The sequence below is a fragment of the Falco punctatus genome (genome assembly GCF_963210335.1).
Source record: "Falco punctatus genome assembly, chromosome: 4".
Lineage (NCBI taxonomy): Eukaryota > Metazoa > Chordata > Aves > Falconiformes > Falconidae > Falco > Falco punctatus.
The window spans coordinates 87,378,405-87,402,947 of NC_137583.1; the positions used below are offsets into that span (position 1 = coordinate 87,378,405).

Consider the following 24,543-nt stretch of genomic DNA (forward strand, 5'->3'; position numbering starts at 1 on the left):
AAACTTGCACACATGTATAATTTCTTATATTTTAAAAGAAAAGAAAAAACATCCATGTAAAACTTGTTTTAAAAGTATATAAAACAGTGAATCTATTTTTTAAGAGCATGAAGGCAGTTATCACAAGGCTGCCATTACACTATCTCTCATAACTTAGGCTTTTTGTATCCTCATGATCTATACGTCTTGACTTTGTTTTTAAAATAGCGCTTGGATCACTGTGGTGCATTTTATCTCTACTTGTGTACTGCAGACAACTCCCTATTAGTATGAATTCTTAACAACTAATGTTTTATACGGTCATAAATACTTTTACTCACCTGTTTTTTGTTTTCCACTGTTACAGCATGAGATAGGAATGGGTCTTCTGTTGGGTTTACATTTTGTGGTACTCGTGCATACAGGGAAGCGAAGTAGTTAAGACAAAGTGGCTAAACCAGGCAAAGCCCTTACTCACGTACCCATTACAACTGAGCACGTACCACATGGCTCTGCCCTTTAGCCTCAGCCAATGTTACAGGAGTTTTCTAATTGTTATGAAGTTAGAGCGCATATTTTTACCTTTATCATGTCAATTCTGTTTCTCACATTCCCGAACCACTCCATCATACTCCTGGTTTGTATTTTTTGTAGATACTTTTTCCTGTTGCAGCATAAAAAAAGTAAACAGTGCCAAAGATATTATCTTCCATTTCAGGGAGTCTACCCTGAATGTTGGCAACCATAAAATACTACAGGTATAGTTTTCAGAGAAGAAAATCTTTGTCTAAAGCTTTTGTTGAAAGGGAGCCACAGTTAGTCAAGTGCATCCAGCCTGCCTCCTTGCACGTACCCTTTTCGTATAAGAGTTACTACACTAAAAGTAAACTTGAGTCATATTTTTGGATGGCCTTTTTATTGTGTTAGGACACTGCAACAGGGTTCTCACCCTGATGATGACCCCTTGACAGCCACAGAGAAATAAATAGCAGCCATCAAAAATTGCTTATAAAACAGCCGCTACAAATGACAAAAACTTACATGGCCAGGCAGAAAAATAAATGAATTCATATCATCAGCAGCACCTGGCCAGATGTAAAAGTTTTTTGGTAGCTACCACCCAGGCATGTGTGAACACCTTTAGAAGCCTTTAAGTATGGTCTACAGCAGAACCTACAGCTAATACAGGAATTACAGAATAGGAAAAACACCACAGAAGAAGAAGAAAAGGACACAGGCAATGTGCTTTCTCAAAATCGCACCACAGAAGAGTGACAGTCTTGATGTCTACTTTTCAGGTCTGCACCAGGCTCTTGCCATTTATAGTATGATCCACAATTTACCACTTTTGCTCATATTTATGACAAACATGACACATTTGAGAGGAGTGTTAGTATCCTTTGTATCTGCTTGTAAGCACCCAGACCCATTGCTCAGCATTTTTAGAACCATGGCAAATTTATAGCAATTTTTCATAGGAGAAGGCAGTGCTCTCTCCTCTCAAAAAATCTCTCTGATACTTCATCATGCTCAGACATAATTTTATTGCATGAATGTTAGCACCCACTTTCATTTTGCCTTTCATCCAACAAAAAAATAACTACCAGTTACACAAAACCCTTTATATGCTACATGGGAGATCTCTGTTATGATGTTGGTGCTTCCTGCTGGTTGGGGTGTCTTCTGTTGCATAGGACCAATTCAGTTTCATGGTAAAGTGTTGCAGTTAAAAGGATATAATGAAGTATATTATAACCCACTATAGACAGGAAAGCACACGCCTCCTCTCCTTTTCCACTCAGAGCACTCACTGTAGTTCCCTTTGTGTGAATCATCTCTCACAAAAGAGACCAGAAGATATTGCTGCTGTATTTTCTTAAGCTTTAGTAACTCTCATGAGATGAATCAACAGGACCTTCAGCTGAGTAACTGTTCCTTCTCCTTCCAGGCAGCTAAGTAGTTATTGGAAGAGGGCTGGCTGGCTGGGAGGTAGCGTCATCTATCTGAAATTGTATTTATTGCCTTAGAAGTAAAGCAAGTAGGTATTTTCTCAATCCCTGCTCTAACCATATCTGGTGTTTGACCTTAAACAAGTCCTTTCACATGTCTTTGCTTTGGTTCCCTTTTTACGCAAGACATTAATGTTATTTTTTATTCTTGATGTCCTTAGCTTAAAATTGCTACATCAACTAAAATATAATCATAAAAATATGAGTTGTTTCCAAGTGCTTATCTACAAGACAGCTGGAATGCAATTAGCATAACTGAAGTAATTAATAAATTTAATAAATAATTATCTTCTTAGGGCATATTTGGCCTTTGCAAGATCTTTTGTGAGAAAATTTGGTACTTTCATTTACATGCAATATTTTTTACCCCTCAAAGTAATCTAATCTACTGTGTAGGAAGACTGGTATTTTTGCTTGATTGGTTGGTTGATAGTTGAATTTATTTTAAAGTTAAACAAAAATAACTGATTCTTAGTCATTTGCAAAATCAAATGCCACCTTATCTTTGTCCTCACACAGATGCTTACTCATGATGAGGAAGGTGCTGTATTCAGTTCTGATTTCCCTTCACATTGTTCACCAGTACAGTTACACCTTTCCAAAATATTGTGAATTACAATTGTGTAAGTGGTTGTCTGCTAGTAGAAAGAGAATTGGTTTCCATCCACAAGGTGAGAGAAGCCAGAACCATTTTTATTTATTTATTTATTTATTTATTTATTTATTTACTATCTTGCACCTGGAGAACATTTAGCAGGTTGCAAGTAGCCTGTGTGCTTTGGAAAAGGTCAAGACAGGTTTCCAGCAGTTAAAGTTCCCTCTCAGCTGCAGTCAGACAGCAGGTTGGACCACCCTAGGGAAACCTTGGGGAAGGGTCATTAATTCTGAACCGTTTTCTGCTCCAAAAGAGTAATCTAATCTTGTGTGTGCACGGAAACGCAATGCCTCACTGGTGTAATTGCTCCCTACCAAAAGCCCGCTGTAACTGAGAAGTGCTGCATCCACCAGAGATGCCTCTTTCTATACGGAACTTCTTAACCTTTTGAAAGCAGCCTAGGGTAGTGAGTAGCCTGCTTTTAACACTAGTATTGTTGAAACAATGCAGCTGTAAATGTGCACTTGAGGAAGTTACCCCACGCTGTAGTATCTCAGTCTATTATTCCCTTAAATACTGAAAACCGGTGTGTGTGTGCAGGAAACAGTGTTGTGAGCTGAACTCACATGAAATAGCAACAAGGAAGCACTGAAACACACCTGCAAATGTTTCAGAATATGTAGATTGGGGTGGAAGTTGGTGCAAATGACATGTGCACAACAAAATTAAGTTTGATGCTGTAGACTAGCCAACAGACTAGCAGAATTATGACCTATAATTTTTGATTTCTTTATATGTTTGCTTGTAACAAATTTCTTTGACTTTCTTAATGTAATCCAAGAGGATAAGTCATGCATGCACTGGAGAAAAAAAAAGGAAGATATTGCACTTTGTGATTTACTTTTCAGAACTGAATTATGCAAGAAACAGCTATAATGCACACTTTTAGCTGCCAGAAATACAGACCACGCTGGCAAAATCTTATTTAGTAGATGGTATTAGAATCCCCTAGCCATATGAACACAGACAAAAGCCATCCTGGTGCCATGCTCCAGAAACACACATTTACTATGAGTGATACACTACTGGTAATTAATATGCTTTTTAATTGCTTCCTTCTACCTTCTACTATCGCTGTAGTCTTATCTAGCATGAGCTTCAGCAAAACAGCTCACTGCTATATTCCAATTCCATCCAGAGAGGCATGTATTCAGTATTAGAGGTTAACCAAGGGAAAGAGAGGCAGAAAATAGATTATCATCAGCAAACTAATAGTCTTACAGTCCGTCAGCATTATTTTTGACTGAAATTGATGAAAAACACTACAGCGGGCTTCAAACAGATCCCCACAGCGAGCTGTCATCTTCAACCCAAAAAAAGCACCTCCTGATGTTCAGAGGGAACCTCCTATGTTTCAGTTGTGCCCATTGCCTATGGTCCTGTCACTGGGCACCACTGAAAGCCTGGGTCCATCTTTATACCCTCCCTTCAGGTATTTATATACATTGATGAGATCCCTCCTGAGCCTTCTCTTCTCCAGGCTAAACAGCCCCAGCTCTCTCAGCCTGTCCTCATCAGGGAGATGCTCCAGTCCCCTCATCTTTGTAGCCCTCCGTGAGACCTCTAGTAGCTCTGTGTCCCTCTTGAACTGGGGACATTGCGCTTGCCCTTATTGAACTTCATTATTTTTTTCTCTGCCCAGCTCTCCAGCCTGTCCAGGTCTCGCTGAATGGCAGCTCAGCCTTCTGGGGTATCAGCCACTCCTTCCAGTTTTGCATCATCCGAAGACTTGCTGAGGGTGCACTCTGGCCCCTCATCCAGGCCACTGATGTATAAGTTCAATATGCTGCAATGTAATACAGTACCTCTGAATCAACTGTTATATAATGAATATCTAAGATTAAAACCACCAGTGAGGATAATGAATTTCAAGTGCTCAGCATGGAGACAATAGGCTAAGATTAGTACAATAGAGGGACTCTAATCCAATACAGGTGGTGAAGAGACAAGAAGAGAGCTAGCTATTCAGTCAGGCAGCCAGATATAAGAAAATATATTTGAACAGTCATAAAATGAAATTATGAAAGAAGGGGTTTAACATATGTCATTCCCTTTAATCCAGAGATGTTCAGTTCCTCTAAACAGAAAGCTAGGACTTGGAGATTATTTGTCCACTTGTTGAAATTACTGGTGCAGTCGTAAATCTTACTAGAAAGAAATTGTGAAAGTGTCATGGAAGAAGGAGAATCATGTATTAAAGTTCACATCTTTTTAAATATACAGCAAAACTAATTGTGTGTTGTCTTGTCTTACAATGGGACAACACAGTCACGTGTATAAGAAAACAGTAGATCTGGCTGAATCAGGCCGTCTCTTCCTAGATCTAATTCCCTCTCCATTCACAAAGAAATGTCACTGCAAGTTTGCAGCTACCAGATGTAGGTACTGCACACAGCAGAGAGTGAATCAAGTGCCTTCAGGCTGCAGGCTAAATGGTGGAAAAAATGAGGATCAAAAATATGAGGATAGGAACTCAGAGGATGCTCTTTTCTGTGTTTGATAAAACCTTTTTCTTTATTTTTCATTCCAGGGTTGTGGTTTGTGTTGGTTTGGTTGGTGGTGGTTGGTTTGTTGTTGTTTGGTTTGGGTTTTTTTGGTTGGTTTTGGTTTTTTTTTGGGGGGGTGAGAGTGGTCTGCAGGATACTTTGAAATTTCAAAAAGAAAACATTATATAGAAACACACCGAAAAGGTCATGAGAAGCTTCAGTCACTCTGAAGAGTTCCATATTCCTAATGAATTTGCAGAGGAATTAAATAAATCCTATTCACCATAAATTAACTTCTTTAATCTTTGAAAAAAAAAACCCAAACAAACCAAAAACCAAAAAACAAACCACCTTTGGGGTTCTATTTGTATCTTTTCCAAATATTGTATCTTTTTTCCAAACCTTTAATGGTTAATGTCATTCACTTATATATGTTTTCATTCCCTTACTTTTCATTGAGAAGTTAATTTCTTTTTTCTTTTCTATGCATGTTTCTAGACTTCTTACAACTGAAGGTAAAATGTGTTTCAAAATATTTTCTCCAGGCAACAAGAATTTCACTGAGCAGAAATCAGTAATACAGTTACAGAATGTCTGAAATCACTCATATTTAAAAACTAACTTTACAGTTATATCATCAAAATGTTAATGCTAATAGCAGTCCTTGTTCTTCCTTTTTCACAGAGTAATATTTTACCAATCTATATGGTAATCTCTCTTCCCACATATCTCAAGTCCCTGAACATCAAAGCAGGGACTGGGGGAACAAAGTCCCTCCCATTGTAACACAACTCAGGTTCAAGACCACCTGAGCAACCTGAACAAATATAAATCCATGGGACCTGACAAGATGCATCCCAGGGTCCCAAGTGAATTGGTTGATGCAGTTGCCAAGCTTATCTCCATCATATGTGAAATGTCATGGCACTTAGGTGAAGACCCCAGTGACTGGAAAAAGGGAGAAACATCACACATTTTTTAAAAGGGTAGAAAGGAGGACACTGGGAACTACTGACCAGTGAGCCTCACCTCTCTGCCTTGTCAGGTCATAGAACAGATCTTCCTGGAAGCTACGTCAAAGCAGACGCATGACAGGGAGGTGGTTAGGGACAGTCAACATGGCTTCACCAAGAGAAAATTGTGCCTGACTAATCTGGCAGCTTTCTGCAATGGAGTGACTGCATCAGTGCACAAGGGAAGAGCTACTGATGTCATCTGGACTTCTGTAAGGCCTTTGATATGGTCCTTCACAACATTCTTGCCACTAAATTGGAGAGGTATGGGTCGGATGGATAGACTGCTAGATGGATAAGGAATTGCCTGAATGGCTGTGTCCAAAGAGTTACAGTCAATGTTTCAGTCCCCAGGTGGAAACCAGTATCAAGCAGCGTCCCTCAAGGGTCTGTACTATCCCTTAAGGCAGAGGTCTTCAAACTACGGCCCGTGGGCTGGATACGGCCCCCCAGGGTCCTCAATCTGGCCCCTGGTATTTACAGAACCCTCCCGCTGGGGACTGGGGGGGGAAACCAAGCAGCCGCAGATGACTGCCTGCCACTTCATCCATGCGCCGGCCCCCTGTTTAAAAAGTTTGAGGACCCCTGCCTTCAGGGGATCCCTCATGGGATCAATACTATTTAATGTCTTCATCAGTGGAATTGAGTGCACCCTCAAAAAGTTTGCACGTGACCCCAAGCTGAGTTGTGCAGTCGATAGTTTGAGGGAGGGGATGCCATCCAGAGGGACCTGGACAGGCTGGAGAGGAGTGGGTTCGTGTGAACCTCGTGAAGTTCAACAAGGCCGACTGCAAGGTTCTGCACCTGGATCGGGGCAATCCCCGACATCACTACAGGCTGGGTGATGAATGGATTGAGAGCAGCCCTTCAGAGAAGGACTTGGGGGTACTGGTAGACAAAAAATTGGATGTGAGCCAGCAATGTGCACTTTCAGCCTGGAAACCCAGTTGTTTCCTGGGCTGCATAAAAACAAACATGACCAGCAGGTCAAGGGAGGTGATTCTCCCCCTCTGCTCACTCTTGTGAGACCCCACCTGGAGTACTACATCCAGATTGGGGGTCCCCAGCAGAAGACAGACATGGACCTGTCAGAGTGGGTCTAGAGGAGGGCCATGGAAGTGATCACAGGGCTGGATCATCCTTTTCTGTTTAAGAAAGGCTGAGAGAGTTGGGATTGTTCAGCCTGGAGAAGAGAAGGCTCCACGGAGACCTTGTTGCTGCCTTTCAATATATAAAAGGGGCTTATGAGAAAGACAGAGACTTTTTAAGAACACTTGTAGTGACAGGACAAGGGGGCAATGGGCGATGGTTTGAAAATGAAGGAGAAAGGATTTAGATTGCTTAGAAGGAAAAAATTCTTTACAATGAGGGTGGTAAAAGACTGGAGCAGGTTGCTCAGAGAAGTTGTTGACACCCCACCGTTGCAAGTGTTCAAAGTCAGGTGGAATGTGGCTTTGTGCAACTTGGTTTACTGAAAGATATCCCTACCCATGGCAGGAGGATTGCACTAGATGATCGTTAAAGGTCCCTTCTAACCCAAACCATGCTATGAGTCTGTGACTGTCCCATGGATTGTTTACTCCATATCAGCTTGTTCTAAAGGTTCAGAAAGACACTGAGCCTCAGCTGTTATTATATTGTATCTTACGGATGGATTTATGCTATGAGAAGTGGGTGTTAAATGATGTTAAATCAAAGTGATACCTTTACTCACGCTTTTTTTTTGTTCTTGACACATAAATGACTGCATAACATCCAAGCAAGTATAAAGTTGCATGATTTTTTTTTTTTTTTTTTTTTTTTTTTTTTTTACTGGTTAACCTACAGGCAAACGTGGGGTGTGTCTGGTCAGTACAGTGAAGCCCCATGTTAAAGAGACACATAAGCTAATTCTAAGAAAGAGAGCATATCCACATAAATCAGCACTCAGCTATGCTGGGTTTGATCCTAGGTGCAGTATAGTCTCTCGTTAGAACTAATTACTCTTGGCACAGCATCATGCTGATGCAGCTGTGCAGCTTCCAGAGCTAGCTCATTTGGCACTTAGCTCAGGGATTACTGTAATCTTGGGCATGGATGCGCACTGTCATTTGGTCAAATGACTGAAGCTTTCGCTCATTAGTTCAAATGGCCATTTCATTTGGGAATTAAATAAATGGTGAAATCTTCCAGATGCTTAGTCCAATTATTGTAAATATGGTCATGATTTTTGACAACTACCTGATTATTAACAGAGAGCCAAGCTACACAGTAATTCCTGCATGCAGTCAAGCAACTTGGATCAACAACTTCTCTCTGAGATGTTCTTTTGGTGGCTTTAACTTTTGGTTGTATCCCTTGAGAAGTAGCCTCCTCAAACCAGGTCCTGTGTTCCAATGTGACACTTCAGGGTAGCATCTGTAGCCCTTTCCGCAAATTTTCAACTGCCAGGAGCAATCTATCCATGTTGTTTCAATGTCAGCATTGGCATGGCCCCCTCTCACCCCTGTGCAAGCAGATGAGGGCAGCAGGGCAGGTAGTTAAGAGATCACTTTGTAAATCTATCTTTAAACTCAGCTGTCTGAGTATAAGTGGGAAAGGTGGACAAGATAGTTGCTTTCCAGTCCTGGAAAACCCTCTTTTCTGTCCAGAGTCAACTAAAGTCAATGGGAATGATTCCAGTGACTACAGATATGAGACCTGATCTTGACCGAAGTGATGGATTCATATAAGGATACATAAACCACCAGCTCTAGATATCTAGCTCAGAGATGCTCTAGCATCTTTGTCTGTTGATTAGGTTTTCATCCATTTTCATCGTTTCACTGAGTTTTGTCTACTGGTTTAGTCAGTGAGCCCTTCATCAGAGGTGTTTTTATGAACAAACTGTCCAAGAAGTCTGGCAGATGTTACCCTTACAGAGAATATTTTCAGGCTGTTTTCACGGGAAAGGCAAACAAAGAGGAGGAGGGAAATATCTGGCAGGTTTTAGTCTACAGTTCATAGCTTATTGTGGTATCCTGTTTTACAGCCAAGTAAGTGAGCTCAGATTCTAGCCATAACAAGGCATTTATGTTCTAAGAATGGGATTTCAAAAGGATCCTAAAGAAGTTAGATACTATACCCTTTGATATAAGTCAGCTAAAACATCAGTGTGTTCATTGAAGGGTGTAAAAATGCATCAGGGGAGGTAAGAGAAACAAAGTACAAGGAAGGAGATGAAAGTATGTGTTTCAGAGAAAGGATAATGGGAGAGAAGGAGAGAACTAGAGAAACAGGCATACAAAGCTAACTGTGAGGAGGGTTGTAATCCCTCCTTTTTTTTCCCACAGCTGATGTGTCTTGAGAACCTCCACCTACTGCTTAACATCTTGTGAACACTCGGCCAGCTGTCAGCATCTCTTTTGCTGCCAGCCTCACTATAGCTAGAGTTCCTATCCTTTATCAATGAGGATCAAACTAGGAAAACAAGGAAAAAACAGACTTCAGACACAAGGAGTTCTGTGAAAATGAGAGACCTAGTTGTTCATAGGTCTTGAATGCTGGAAAAGTCTATCAGCTCATTTAGCCTGACCACCCGTATAGCAAAGGACATAGAAGTGCATGCTACTTCCTGTGTAGTTGAGCCTCAGAACTTGTGTTTAACTAAAGCATATCTACCAGAAAGCCTTGAAGGGAAGGACCCAAGGAAAGCAGAATCGCATAGACAATGTAGTCATAGAATCACAGAATCAAACAATACCAGGTTGGAAGGGACCTCAAGGATCATCTGGTCCAACCTTTCTTAGCAAAAGCACAGTCTAGACAAGATGGCCAAGCACCCTGTCCAGACAAATCTCAAAAGTGTCCAATGCTGGGGAATCCACCACTTCCTGGGGGATATTATTCCAATGGCTAATTGTTCTCATTGTGAAAAGTTTTCCTCATGTGTCCAATCGGAAATTCCCCAGGAATCACTTATACCCATTACCCCTTGTCTTTTCCATGTGACACCATGTAGAAAGGGAGTCTTCATCTTCTTTGTAGCCACCCCTTAAATACTGGAACATCATGATAAGGCCTCCCCAGGCCGCCTTTTCTCAAGGCTGAGCAAACCCGGTTCTCACAGCCTTTCCTCATAGGGCAGGCTTCCCAGTCGTCTGGTCATCTTTGTGGCCCTTTTCTGGACCCTCTTCGGTCTGCCCAGATCCTTTTTCTACAGCGGGGACCAAAACTAAACACAGTGTTCAGGTGTGGCCTGGCGAGCACAGAGCAGAGTGAGAAAATGACTTCTGTATCTCTGCAGGTGATGCCTTTGGTGATACCACCCAGCATCCTGCTGGCTTTCTTTGCCACAGCAGCACACTGTTCACTCATACTGAGCTTGTTGCCCACCAGGACCACCCCCAGGTCCCGTTCCACAGAGCTGCTCCCCAGTCGGGTAGATCCCAGCCTGTGCTGCGCACCTGGATTATGCTTTCCCGGGTGCAAGACTTACATATCTCCTTGTTGAACTTCATAAGGTTCTTGTTAGCCCACTCTTCCAGCCTATCCAGGTCTTCCTGCAGGGTGGCTCAGGCATGGCCCTTCCTTTTTATGGACAAATGCCTCATGGATTTACAAGGAGGAAATGGTGGGATCTGCGTAGAGCTAAGAAACAAGAACACAGAACAGAGTGAGAAGGGCATTTTTTTTGCCAAAGTTGCACTTCTGTATTCTGAACAGATGGCTGACAGTGACCTGTGACCTTAGAAAATTGAGTCGATGAAACAAATGTGTTCAAATTTAATTATATGTAATTGCACAAGGTACAGAAAGGGTAAAATTAAGCCACATGCCTTATATTCGGTGAATATATGTGGCAGGAGCACGTAAAAAATTCACCCCACCTCGATTTTATGAAGTTTCCATCACAAAACATTGTACTTCCTGAATAAACAAAAGTCCATTTCTTTTTTTATTTCATAATTAAGCAATTTCAGACATTTGTTCAATGTCTTATCCTTGTTCTCATTTCTTGGAAAAACTGGCTTGCGTTTTATGGTGTTTCGTAGAATAGAAAACAAAATGATCAGTAGGAAAACTCACTTCATAACCTACAAAGTGACTAACCAGTAGAAATCTCAGGGACCTGTGCAGCTCATTTTCTACGTTTCTGAAAAAAATCTGCTCTGGTTCACTTGGTCATTGTGAATGAATAGTCTATCTTTTAATCATCCACTTCAAAAGTTTGACAGAATAATGCCACTATCCTGTCAACCAAGCATGTATTCAAGTCAAAGATGCCACATCGTGCAAGGTTTGTATATGTAGACATACAGAGATTGAAAAGTAAATCATACTTAGGAAAAAAGAAACCCTAATTGCTATTCTTCTACATAACTAATTATGCCGAACTTCTGAAGAAATTTGGTGTTGTACTAGGTCTAGCTAAGATGGAGTTGACTTTCTCCACAGAAGCCCATATGGTGCTGTGTTTTGGATTTGTGCCTAAACCAGTGTTGATACCACAGCAAAGTTTTGGCTGTTGCTGAGCAATGCTTGCACAGCATCAAAGCTTTCTCTCTTCCCCACTTCTCCCCCAGTCAGTAGGCTGATGGCAGCAAAGAAGTTGGAAAGGGACACAGCCAGGGCAGGTGACCATTGGCCAAAGGGATACTCCATACCATACACCACCACACTCACCAGTAAAGCTGGGGTAGAGGAAAAAGGAGGAGTGGGTACAGCGTGAAGTGCTCAAAGCCTGTCTAACCTGACCTTGAATATTTCATTCCCCAAGTCCCTGCCTTGAGATTTAGGGACTCAAGAGATGTAGGAAGGCCAGTTGCCAGTGAAAACTGACAGAAAAGAGTTGTTGAGAACCTCAGGGTTCTCCATGTCATTTGTTACCAAATCTCCTGTCTCATTTATTAGGGGGTACAATTTCTTTTGTATTCCTTCTCTGACTAATGTGCCTGTTATCAGATGTTCATCTATTTCTGTTAAGGTACAAGTACCAATCATTTTACCTAGAGATGCCCCTGGCTGGAGAATATTACTATTATTGCTACTTAACCTGTAGGCTCAAAAATTCATTCCAATGGAAACTGAGAACGAAGGATCAGAACCAGCAGCATAACTCACATCTAAGACATGCTGTCATGCAGCCCCTGCCCATCTGCAAAGCTCTTTTCATTGACATACTTCATGTTTTATCAGTCTGTCAGTCTAGCAAGTAAGTTTCCTCCTTTTTGGTTTATGAGAGTCATGTTTTCAGGTAGCTTGGGGATGGATGAGCACAGTCCATAGATCCTGTACTGTCTCCTCTTAACTTTCAGCATGTCAGCAGGTATGTGCATGGAAAACAGCCTTTGATAAGATTTTTCTGGAATGCTTTTGCTTCCCTAAGTATCAGATTAAATACGAAAATATAATATTAATTTCTACAAATGAGACTCATATTAAAGAGAGTATTTTTCTCCAATAAGTACAAATTTAATTGTAAGTCTTTTAGGCTGCGATACAGATTTCAGTCTAAAGCCATGCAGAAAGCTAGGCTGTGCAGGGACAGAACTTATGCTTGAAATATCTCTATTCTCTACACTTTCCCTTTCTCTTTTAAAGGAAGAATAATATTCCTTTAAAAAATTAGAGATGCTTCCATCCAGAAGACCAAGAGCTTGCAAAGAAGTATTCTTGCAAAGGTTTTCAACGTCCTGGATGGGGTTGTACTCAAGGTACCCATGAGCAATATCGACAGTGCCATCAGCTGCCTCAGAATCAAATGAAGAGTTTGCTATGGGATTCTTTTTTTACAGCCCTGTAGGCAGACAGCTTTTGGAAAGCAATTCAAGTCTGACAGTGAAGAGATCTGAGGCAGTTCTTCAAAGGAAAAAGCAAAGGAGAATTAGACACACATCCTTGAAAATAGACCTGAACACAGCATACAACTCAAGTACTGGAGAGATTTTACTCTAATTCCTAATTTGCCTGAGTTTTTTGGCATAACCACTGAAGTTATAAGATATAACAACATGAAAATGAAATATCTTTATTTCTTTAACAGCAAGTTTTGGCTCATACAGAGTTTGTGTCTTGTAAAGTGCAAAAGGCCAGACAGACTTAATTCATGACTTATGAAAGGCAATTCATTCAAGAAATGAAATTCTTTTATTCAGCCAAGAACAGAGAGTACAACAGCAATAAAATATGCTTTTATTTCTTCCTTTTAGAAATAGCCAATTTTGCAGGAAAAAAATCAAAGGTGTCAATTGTATAATAAATTCAGTTTGAAAGAATGTTCTCTGTAAAAAGTTTATTCCTATCCCTCCAGTTTTCATAAAAATGTGTTTCATTCAGTCTGGCATAACCCCCTGAAAATCTGTCAGACCATGTACAAAAGTATTTCCCACTATTTATCAGTATTGTTAGTTATAATGATCATGGAGTGGTGCTTCTACCACAATTTAATAGCCTTACTGAGTAAGATTTTTTTACAATAGTGTTTTAGTAATTCAACCAAACGAGAAACCACAGCTGTATGGGAACACTGAGACCATAATTGGGCACCCGAGATTTTTTAGAATAATTAGAAGGTTGCTGTGGCTTTTTTATGTTAGATTTTAGAAAAACAGATTAAATGGAACTCTTGGTTGTCTTTACTTTTGTCTGGTATCCTCCTCTGTGAATGCTATCATTGATAATCCATTTTCTGTTAACACTTCCATCTGATGTACAGCCCCAAATTATATAAACTAAATGTCAGTAGGAAAGTCAAAATTATATTTCTTCATTCCAAAATAATCTGTGTATTATTAATCACACTCCCTGTTTAGTAATAAGTATCAATTATATAGTTGAGGATGACCTGGAGAAATGCCTAGTAGAGCCTAATGGACATTTGTAAAATTTCTAAACGTGTTTTGAATTATCCACTATAAATAAAGCACTGTAGTGTTTCTTAAGAATCCATTTCTTTTTCAGCCGTAAAATCTCACATAGGTCTTTACTACTGCATTATTAGTTCATTGTCAAAATTAATTCCCCCTCAAAAGACAAAAACGTAGGTAGACTTCTGCACCACTTTTTTATCAAAATGCATATTTCCCTAAAAAAAAAAAAAACAAAAAAACCACCACCAAAAACCTACGGAAACTGGTAAAGCTGCAGAAATCAAGAATTAATGTCATTGGTTCAGGGTCTGTTTATGTTTTCTTCTGAAAGCTGGTGAAGGGGGTTTTCCAATATTATTGAGATTATCAGTGGAAATAAAAAAATCCTCTTCAAGGACATAATTTATTCTGCTTAAATTTTACAAGCCAAACTGATTTGATTTCCATCACATGCTATAGAAACTTTTCATAATGGCTTCCTTGGAAATACTCCTACTCTAGTAAATATGGCTCCTTTCTGCTTTTTTTTCTGTGAATTTGTTTACAACACAAGATGGTTTCCCTTTTGCTTGGTGTTTCAGCTGCTACGGAGGTTTCCTTTTCATTTGATGTTGGAAATGGGCCGGTGGAAATTGTCGTTAGGTCTCCCAGCCAGCTCAATGATGACCAATGGCACCGGGTCAATGCTGAGAGGAACGTCAAACAGGCCAGCCTACAGGTAGACCAGTTACCCCTGGAGGTCCGGAAAGCACCAACAGAAGGACACACACGACTGGAATTGTACAGCCAGCTCTATGTAGGTAAGCTGCAGGACGGGTGACTGGGCTTTGCTCTCACACGCTAAGCACACTTTCCTGCGGGTCTTGCCAGCACGCTTAGTCTCATGTGGGGAGCTGCACTCCTGAAGCACTTGCATGAGGGCAAGGGGTAGGGGTGAGGAAGAGAAAAAAGAAAAAGCAAAGCAAAGCATGTCCATAATTACAGAAATAAGACCAACTAAGAGAAAAATATTCTTGTCATTTTTGTCTTTTGTCTTTTCCCACCTGCGACTCCTGGCTGAAAGTACCTCTGGCAGGCAGTAGTGCCAAACTCCTTCTTTGCCAGGCATCTCACACGCTTACTCACCACAGAAGTAAAAATCCTGCATATGTCTTGCCAGGACTGCGTGTGCCTGTGGTGCCCATCCTAGCCTCGGCAGCACTTTTCAGCCTCTCGAGGTTTGATCACTGTCCATGCTTTTACCTTCAGAGTCCTCACTGCAGTCTTTCCCCTCTAGTCCCATGGGCAGTTTGCCCATTCAATGTAGGAGAGCATCACAGAGTGTTATACAGATGCATTCCCTGGAACCAAGTTAGTCCACTGCTTTCTGGAGCTGCTGGTCTCTGCTGCGGTTTGGCCAGGTGATTCCAGCAGGACCTGCATTTCTCTGACTGTTGGCCTCAGGGCTGCGAAGTGCAGGTGTGCCAAGTGCCAGTAGCTGGAATCAGAACTATATGAAATGCTGAGTTAAGAAACACTTTCCTACCTCTCTAGATAGCTGTTAACAAAAGAGGGAAAGGGAAAGGAGAAAAAGTTTCTATCTCATTTTTTTCCCCCACGTTAGTCAGGTTCAAGAGCAGAAATTAATTAAAATGAGGTTTAAAGCTTTCACTCCCTCAGTAAACAGCACCGTGTCACTTCAAACTGTGTATAATGTGTCACCAGATGTGCAGTCATTGTTTACAAGCTCCGATTCTCCTTTACTGCTGGCTGTGATCCCAATAAAAGACAGTTTCAAAATAAGCTGAAATGTGAAGTTTGTTTAAAAGAGGGAGCCTTGACCTTTGAAAATAAATACCAAGCCTTTTGCTGAAAACGGGAAGAGCTGGATTTTTTTTCCAGCTGGAGTTCTTGGGGAATTGTTACTAAAGATTATTTTTATTGGTAGTTTTGAATTAACTGTAACACCAACAACGTGTTGAAATACCTTGTACCTTTATTCCCAAAACCGGAATGTCCAAATCTGCACCGGATTTTCTTTCTCTCTGAATCATACCCATTTCATGTAACTTGTCGGCTGGAGCCCACCTCTCAAGGAACAGATTTAAATCCTTACCCAGAGTCAGGCAGAGAATCAATTTGAGTTGGAGTGTCCCAAATGAACGCCCTGAGCATCAGGGGCTAGAGCGTAACACCAGACAGGAATTGGTCCAGTGCCTGCCCTTCCACTTTCTGTAGAATAATTATCTATTCCCTGGGCCAGTAAGAGTGCCTGAGGGATAATGACTTCATGTCCTAGGCAGGGAAAAGAAGGAAATTAGGTGTATTAGGGATCTTCTTGTCACTGCAGTGTACACGAGTTTATGTGGAACCACACCAGAATGCCCTCTGCCCCATGCCCTCGGCAGAGACTGAGCATCACCTCTTCTTGCTCCAGATGACCCAGCTGCCAACATCTGGTTTGAAGCAGCCCTCTCTGCTTTGTATTTCGTCCTCTTCCCCACTCGTGTAAATACCAGCCTCTGTACTCTGCATTCAGATCTCAGGGACTCCTCAGCACCTGCAGCACTGCAGTAATCAAGGAGATGAGATGATGAGGAGGAAGGTTGACAGCCACTCTTGGTTACTTACTTGACTTTTTTAGGTATTTTTCGTTTCTAACGCAGCCCCAGACAAGACTAGCTGAAATCACAATTTTCAGCAAGTGTTTACTAGGAGGAGAAAAGGAACAGTTCTCATTTACTGCTAAGAAAAGCCAACTCAACCCAGATTTTCAAATGTAGCTCATCAGTATTATATCCTTCACCCTGTACTTGAGCAACTAAACAATATACCCAGTGTTGCTTGGAAATTAAAATCTCTATTTCCTATTGCAACTGAGATTGGGGGATTTAAATCTTTTCTTTCTTTTCCCATCATGGCTTTTAAAAATGCAACACTGCATAACATATTATGGCATTATTATTAGCATCCATCATCACTAATCATATGGAGTAAGACTATTCCTTAGCAATTGAGCCAAGCCTATTTCTTCCACTGTTCTCTCTAAAAGTCTTGAAGTTGAAATGGAATGAAGTCTTGCAGTGGAGGGCTAGAATCTTTGATGTCTAATCAGTGTAAGGCAAACACACCTATGGTTTATGCTTACTTATGGTATCAAAAGGCTGGGTTTCATTGATTTCATTGTCATTATGACAAGGCGATTCCTTGCCTTTACGAAGAAGTTGTACTTCCATCTTATTTCCAGCTGTTGTTACAAGCTCAGCAGGACATTCCATGTAAAGCAACAACAATCAAATATATTCAGTGTTGTCTCAAGGTTTTACATTCCCTCTCAGGTGCTGCAGGTGGCCAGCGAGGCTTCCTCGGCTGCATTCGTTCATTAAGGATGAACGGGGTGACGCTGGATCTGGAGGAGCGAGCGAAAGTCACGCCAGGGGTGAAGCCCGGCTGCTCTGGCCATTGCACGAGCTATGGGATGTACTGTGCAAATGGAGGTAAATGCGTCGAGAAATACAACGGCTACTCCTGTGACTGCTCCGGAACTGCCTACGATGGACCATTTTGCATTAAAGGTGAATGCTTTAGTGGAGGAGGCAGAGTATGGGAAAGCTATCTGCCTGAGAAGAAACACAATAGGATCAATGCTTCAGCTTGTATTAATTAAACAAATAAATCCTGTTTAATACTTCTGCAAGCAAGTCAAATTATACACTCAGGATGTAAATGTGATGATTTAAAACCACATTTCTCATTAGTAGTAATGTATGTTACCTATTTAAATCAAGTAACAACAAAATGCATCAGGAATGCCCGTAGCCACAGCAGGTCTGGCAGACTATATCCCACTGTCTTGAGATGTTGAACAATAAATTCCTACTAGCACAATATCATGGTTACCTCTTTAGAACAAACATGGATTTAAACAAAAGCTGCCGAGCCTCATTCAGAAACATGTTTGGAGATACATAGGTGTGAGCTTTGGGTTGAATATCTAATAAATCGGGAGACCAGCATGTGGGTTGCAAATTGTATCCATCCATAACCAGATGAAGTTTGTAATAGCTCAGACTGGGATAGAGATTTAACTTGCTGGGGTAAGGGAAGGTACAGGGCTCCCACATCTACGTCACTCCTTTGGAAATGCCTAAAGTATGTTCAGTATCTTCAAAATCAATGATTATAAGAGACCAATTTACTATGGACACACAATTCTGCATAAGGAAGACGGACAAGGAGTGAGGTAAAGAGGGATCTTACATTAGGGAAAAAAAAAAGTGAGAATAAAGATGTTAATTTATTTCCACATTTTTTCTTATTTTGACCAGAAATGATTGTGACAAAGTAAGTAGCAATGGGAATATAATTTTCTAAATGTTTGCAGTTTGCAGGGTTTGTGGCCATTCAATTCCCTTACATTTCATAGAACATTCTCGTTAAATTATTGAAATATTCTTCCCAACAACTCTAAAGGTTTCATCACATTTACCTGAGGTGCTACTATCCTCTTTCACTGTGCTTTTATGGGCACACAGACTCATCCAGTCTGTTACTTTTCCTAATCATTTTAAAAGCCTTCTCAAAAGTTACTAATCCTACAGTTTCAACAAAAAACGTACAAAGGCTTTTCTCATCAGTATCTGTGATGTTGAAGAAACCTCTAGCTTCATAAACTGCTTTTCTACTTTTATGTTCCCACCTATACCAGGAGTCCTGCAGGTAGGCTGGGTCACCCGTCAACACGTTCCCCTCGTGAGGCTGTCACTGCAGTAGGGGAAACCTCCTGTCCTTTCACATTCGGGTTTCCAGCTCCTTCTTAACTTGTCTTTTTTTTTTTATTTTTATTCTTTTTTTTTTCCCCAAGTCAGTCTTTGACGGTTATATTGCAAACATCCATACCCTGCTCCCTTCCAGCCACACTTAAAGAAAACCAAGTTTCTAACAGAAAGAGGCAGTCTTTTTACCTGATGCTGGGTTATGGGCTGTATTTTCTCCTCACATGCTTCAGTCACCTTCATTTATATCCATATATATCCACTTTCATTTCATTTTATCGTAACAGCACTTTGGCCGTTGCTGATGTTGCTCACACAGTGGAGCACCCTCTTCTAAAACCAAAGGGATTGTTTGCAATCACCCAATAGTCTGATGAATCTTCAGCATGATTATTTTATAAATTCCAATAACTATGATGTATTTCCAGCACAGCAGAAGCGAAGCAGCTGCTGCTCTAGGTAATGGCTTCCACTGTGCTTGCAGGCAGACATTTCATGAGGTTTCACTATGCTACGCTCCTTCAAAGACAAATTATAAAACATGTCCATCACATTCAGGATGGTATAGTAACTCCTGAGAATGCGAGTACAGTAACTCCAGTTAGTTTAGCAAATGGCGTGGTGTGAGTTCAAGACTGGTAATGCATATTTAGTATTCCTGTTTGCTAGTGCAGCTATATTATAGGAAACCCATTCAGGCTGGAACTGGGTCAGTCTCTTACAGACCACATGATGACTCAAAAGAAAAAAAAATAAAAAATTGCTGCCATGCCATATTTACTGAATTCACTTTTTGGTTTTTTTCCTGTATTGCCAAAACTCATCACACTGGCTTTTATTAGTTTTTTTTTTTTCTATTTCTCTTACAGGTAGAAAACCCTCAAACTTCTGCCAAAACTACCTCTAAGCTAAAATGTTTTATTTTTCCTGGATGTGGAGCTAACAGAATAAAAAATATCATTAGGGGAATAATTGAGCACCTGGCAGAGAGAAACCCTGGTTTTGGCTGGTCTATAAGTATTTTCATAGCAACAGCAGTAATTTTATACTATATTATACTATAATATTCCCCTTATCAGCCTCTCAGTCCAGCTAAAGCCCCAGAGTTCTGACAGTGATGCTTTGGACATGTAATAAAACTTGGTGTAAGCTACTACTGCTGGGCAGCACTGAGGCATGCAAAGGTACTCCTGCTAGCATGGGGATCTCTGTGCCATTCAAATATGAAATCAGATCTTTTCTTTCAACATCAAAACTATTCCAGGCTCAAAATATCTCTCTAAACCCTTAAGACCTTCTGTACGAAATGCAAATGGCCAGTTTCCTATTAGTTAGTGCTGAAAATTTATATACTCATCTAGACTATCCTCAAGTGTGATGTAGTGGGGTAACTTCATGGGGCTTCAACAACAGAGCGGCACAAGGATAAAGTTAGAAGATAAATCAAGCACAAAACAGACTGGGTTTGGGGCATCCCATGATCAAAATAACTGTAAAACCTCTGGAAGAAATAGTGCTGAGAATGAGATTTTTAAAATAGTTCATTTTCAGCCCATTAAATTTTACATTATAAATTTAACTTGCATTGAGCCTTTTAAATCAAGTAAAGCACTGGAACATCTTGTGCATGTTGTCAGACTCCCAAGACTTGTGAGAGAAGGGGATCCTACATTTTCTTTCTAATAGCAGCTCCCAGAATCTTGTACCATATCCTCTTGATCCATGAGACAAGACTTTATGTATTTTCTAGATACAGTGGACAAGCATGCAGTACTAATGACAGCAAAATAAATATTGGCAAAATAACTGAGTATATTTTAGTTTTATAAAAATCTAAAATCTATAAAAGTTATAGTTTGTTGGAAAATAGCAGGGAATCTTTCCCTGCATTCTCTGGAAAATAGAAATGTTACCTAAATTATATTTTAGTTAATTTGGATTTAAACATTGCAATTCTGATATTTCAATGCATTTTTCATTAATACTTACACTTTCCCCTCTCTAAAAATACTGAAATGTCTGTTTACAAGTTTTTAAAGATAATATTTTCAGTTTGCAACCAGTTCCGTTATTTATAGCAAGGACGTAGTTGTCTGCCTCTTGTGGTTTGCTAACCTGCGCCACAGTATGCAGGTGGATGCTGGGATGTTGGGTGAGTCTAACATGAAGCAGGCAAGAATATTTTCCTTTCTTACCTCCACTAGGAATTCACTTCAGCTGCCAAGAAATAACAAGGCTAGTACTTTGCATGATAAACTAGGACTATGTTTCTTTAGTTTATTCCTCTGAGTAAAACCTTCCAGGCCAAGTAGCTCTGTTGATTCAATAATCAATAGTGCCTGACTTTTTAAGTCATCACATGCAAACCAATATGAGATATTACCACCAAAAAATGCTAATCAGCAGGAGTGAAAAGTGGCATAATACAACACCTGTTAATATACCACAGCCTTCTCTTCCCATTGATTTTGCCACAGGAAGCTTTTCTTATCCAATTTTTTTTATATTCAAGCCCCTTCCACACAGTAAACTTTTTGGGGTTGGTTACATATTGAAACTGCTAGCAGAAGCAGCAACAGGAAAACCAAAGGAAAAAAAAACCTCTGTCATTATTATATGGAAATCACCATACAATGGTTCATAAGTAATAAACACATCTCACAGTAAAAACAGGCCTTGCATATTGTGGATTCTTTTGCTGATGAAATCCATCCTTAAAGCCACTGACTGATGACTGACAAGAAAGAGCATCGTCTCCAGTCTTATTAGCAGCAGATCACAACGTGATTGATGTGACAGTGGCCTGGAAATTGCACTATTTTTTTACAAAGACGAAAAAAGTAAAAAAATGCAGTTTGACATCTATTTTAACTTTACTTTTGCTTTGTATTTGGGGCATATGCAATTGCATTCACTTCTTTCGTTGCTCAGAGAAATTGCTCTGAGAATTAGCTGCAGTGTTTCTGCAGTCCTACAGATTGCTTTCTGACCTTTCCCTGTCCTTTGCTTAAGCATAAATTGTCTTTTTTTTTCTACCCACTGTTGTCCTATCATGATAAAAGCAATTGTGAGAAAACAATTAGTATTTGTTCCTTTAAAAAAACAATCTCTTTTGTTCCTTTAAACAAAAAGAGTGAAGGTCAAACGCTGAAATGCTTCTGTAGAGCATGTGGCAGGACTGTGATTTGGGGGATCCCCCAGGGAGAAGGCATTCCTCCTTTGGGTACTGAAGTGCTGTGGATCAACAGCAGAAGAAATTGCCCACTACCAAGAGTACAGCCAAAAGAAAAAAATATATATAGCTGGTGCTGTGACCCACATGCCTTTAGGTGTGCTGGAAGGGTAAATTCAAAGCTTCCCAGTTTCTATGTAGTTACTCAATTTGCATCAGCAAACACCAAGATAAGCTCAGTGTGTACACTTTTTTCTTTCTTTTCAGTAAAGCTCAGACCCACAGTGTGAATTATTGTGATCCTTATGCCAATGCCCAAACTGAACTCTTTCGTGTTTGGTTTTACATGTGCATGAACCCTGAAAGCCCTTACAGTAGCATTGTCATGACCAGGTTGCCTACCTTTCCTGCTCCCTCCTCTGCCTCAAAGAGAAAAATCAGCTTTTTATGAGGCTGAGTGGATGCAAAAAAAACCAACCAAACCAACCCCTGGTGCTATGGCACATGGGTGAAGCAGCTCTGCAGTCTTCCACAGACTCTGACACTTCATCATGTCCAATTTCTGCCCTGGTTATACCCATTCAATTCCCCTTATTTTGGTGCTTGTCATTGCTTTGCTGTAACAGGAGGTGATTGTTCAAGTGTTTTAAGGTAACTAACTTATTAATTTTACGTTGTTCATAATCCCAGAACCTGGAAAATCAAGGCAACATTCCCTCCCACCCTCCAAAAAAAATCTGTTATGCACAACATGATTATGATCTGTTAGCCAAAAGTTATATTAGAAATTTTACTTGGGTTGAGAATGTTAGGCTACCAGCCTGGTTAAGTCTGAATGCTGCAGTCAGGTTTTTCTACCTGTAGATCAAACTTTAGCATACGGCCTCTAGGACTTGGGTCTTAGCCTCTATTGAGTAAATATATATACTCAAAAAAAAAAAAAAAAAAAAAAAAAGTACTCTGTAAAACCATTCTGCTGTCCTGTCAATAGTGCCTTGTTAAACATGCACAGTTGTGCTCTAGTGCTTTGAAAATTGCATTTCACTCAAGTTGCAAGAACTCTTTTACTGAAAAAAAAATGTTTTTAAAGCAAAAGAAACCTTTCTCACACTACTTGCCTATCTCAGAGAAATTACAACCTGATTATAAACTGAACTTGCAAGCCCACTTGCCATCCATCCATAACAAGCTACTTATAAAATGCAAATAAATCAGGGTAATAAGTTAAAAAATTCTAAGTCCTGGCTCACAAAATGTGATAAACTTTCAATTTCTTTGTCAGCTAATTGTAATAGGCCTTCTCTGGTGTCATTGCTTGCTGTATGCAGGCGCTTTGTGTAGAACAGCTTCAGCAGCATTGCTGGCTGCTGCACGCCTGTGCAAAGGCAGCTCAGAACCATGAGGTTCTCACCCCAGACACCCACGTGCAATATTTGTACACCTGCATGCTACTGGAGTAGTATATCATGAGCTGATAAGGTGTTTGTCTTTACCAGAACTCTGTGATGCGAGATGATGATTTTATTATGGTTGTGCAGAAAGCGAATGAGATAACGAAGGAAGCAAGGATCTGCTCACTTTCAGTGTGGTTACCTATGGTACAGGAAGGAATTGAAGCCACATCTTGCCTACCAAAGTTGTCACTCTGAATACCGTGCAAGCATCAACTGGCAGTTTCTAATATTTCTCAAATGGCTCTTGCAAAGCTGCAAGTTTTTCTCTGAGGTTACCTAAGGAGTGCCTCCAAAGACTTGCTAGCAGGCCATCGGGAAACCTGTTGTATGTTTGCCATTACATTTTTCTTCATCCCTCCTGTTTGATTCGGGGGGGGTTTAACCATTATGGGTATTTCCATTAGAGAGGGAGCTGTCTTTTCATTTAGATCCAGAAGAGAATACACAATACAGGTTACCATTCCCTTATTCTGAGCGTGCTGTCCTAGACACGAGTGCAAGCGGCTGTAGCTATAGGAAGAGCTATAGTAATCTCACACCAGTGCAGGATGAAACGCAGATGTGATTTTCCTGGCATTTTTAGCTTTTACTTGGCATGTGCACTTCTTTCCAGGTATAGCAAGGTATGATTAAAAGACAGCTGCTTTACAGGGCTACTGCAAAAGAAGGTTCAGATCACAACCTTGCTTAGGTATGCCAGGCTGCTTCCCAACAGAATCTACCTGTCAGCATTGACTAGGGAGGCTTGAAGATGTAATGAATCAGGTGGTTTAACCCCATCTTCTGTGGCACTCATCCTATTCTACTGATGATAGCAAGAAACTTTGCATGGATTTACGATCAGGCCCATCGTATCCTTGGTGCACATTATTTTACATATGCCCTGATTCTGATGGTCATTTGTTCAAGAGAGCTGTTTTTTGTCCTGGATACTGATATATGCACACAGAAGCAGCAAACTCTCAGTGGATTTGTATTCTATTAATGCCAACAAGCAATTGCTGTATCTTGGTATTTTACTCCACACGTAGAAAATTCAAATGTGCATCACATTATTACAGTAATGGCAGCCAGATTACGAGACCCGAGGATGTAGGACAAAACCTTTAAATCTGTGCTTCTTGCTTTCACAAACTAAATAGCGTGAGCCTGAAGGTAAAATAAAACATTGAGTGAATTAACCAGATAAATG

At 40.4% G+C, this 24,543-nt stretch overlaps 1 protein-coding gene across 1 annotated transcript in view; it reads left to right on the forward strand.

Annotated features, from left to right (window-relative positions):
- The window catches only part of CNTNAP2 (contactin associated protein 2), a 1,227,711-nt gene that overhangs the window by 1,116,666 nt on the left and 86,502 nt on the right, over positions 1 to 24,543 (forward strand). Inside the window, exons 18-19 of the mRNA XM_080386067.1 lie at positions 14,553 to 14,771; positions 17,289 to 17,525. Of these exons, the coding sequence (XP_080242193.1) occupies positions 14,553 to 14,771; positions 17,289 to 17,525 (456 nt within the window). The remainder of the gene's footprint in view (positions 1 to 14,552; positions 14,772 to 17,288; positions 17,526 to 24,543) is intronic.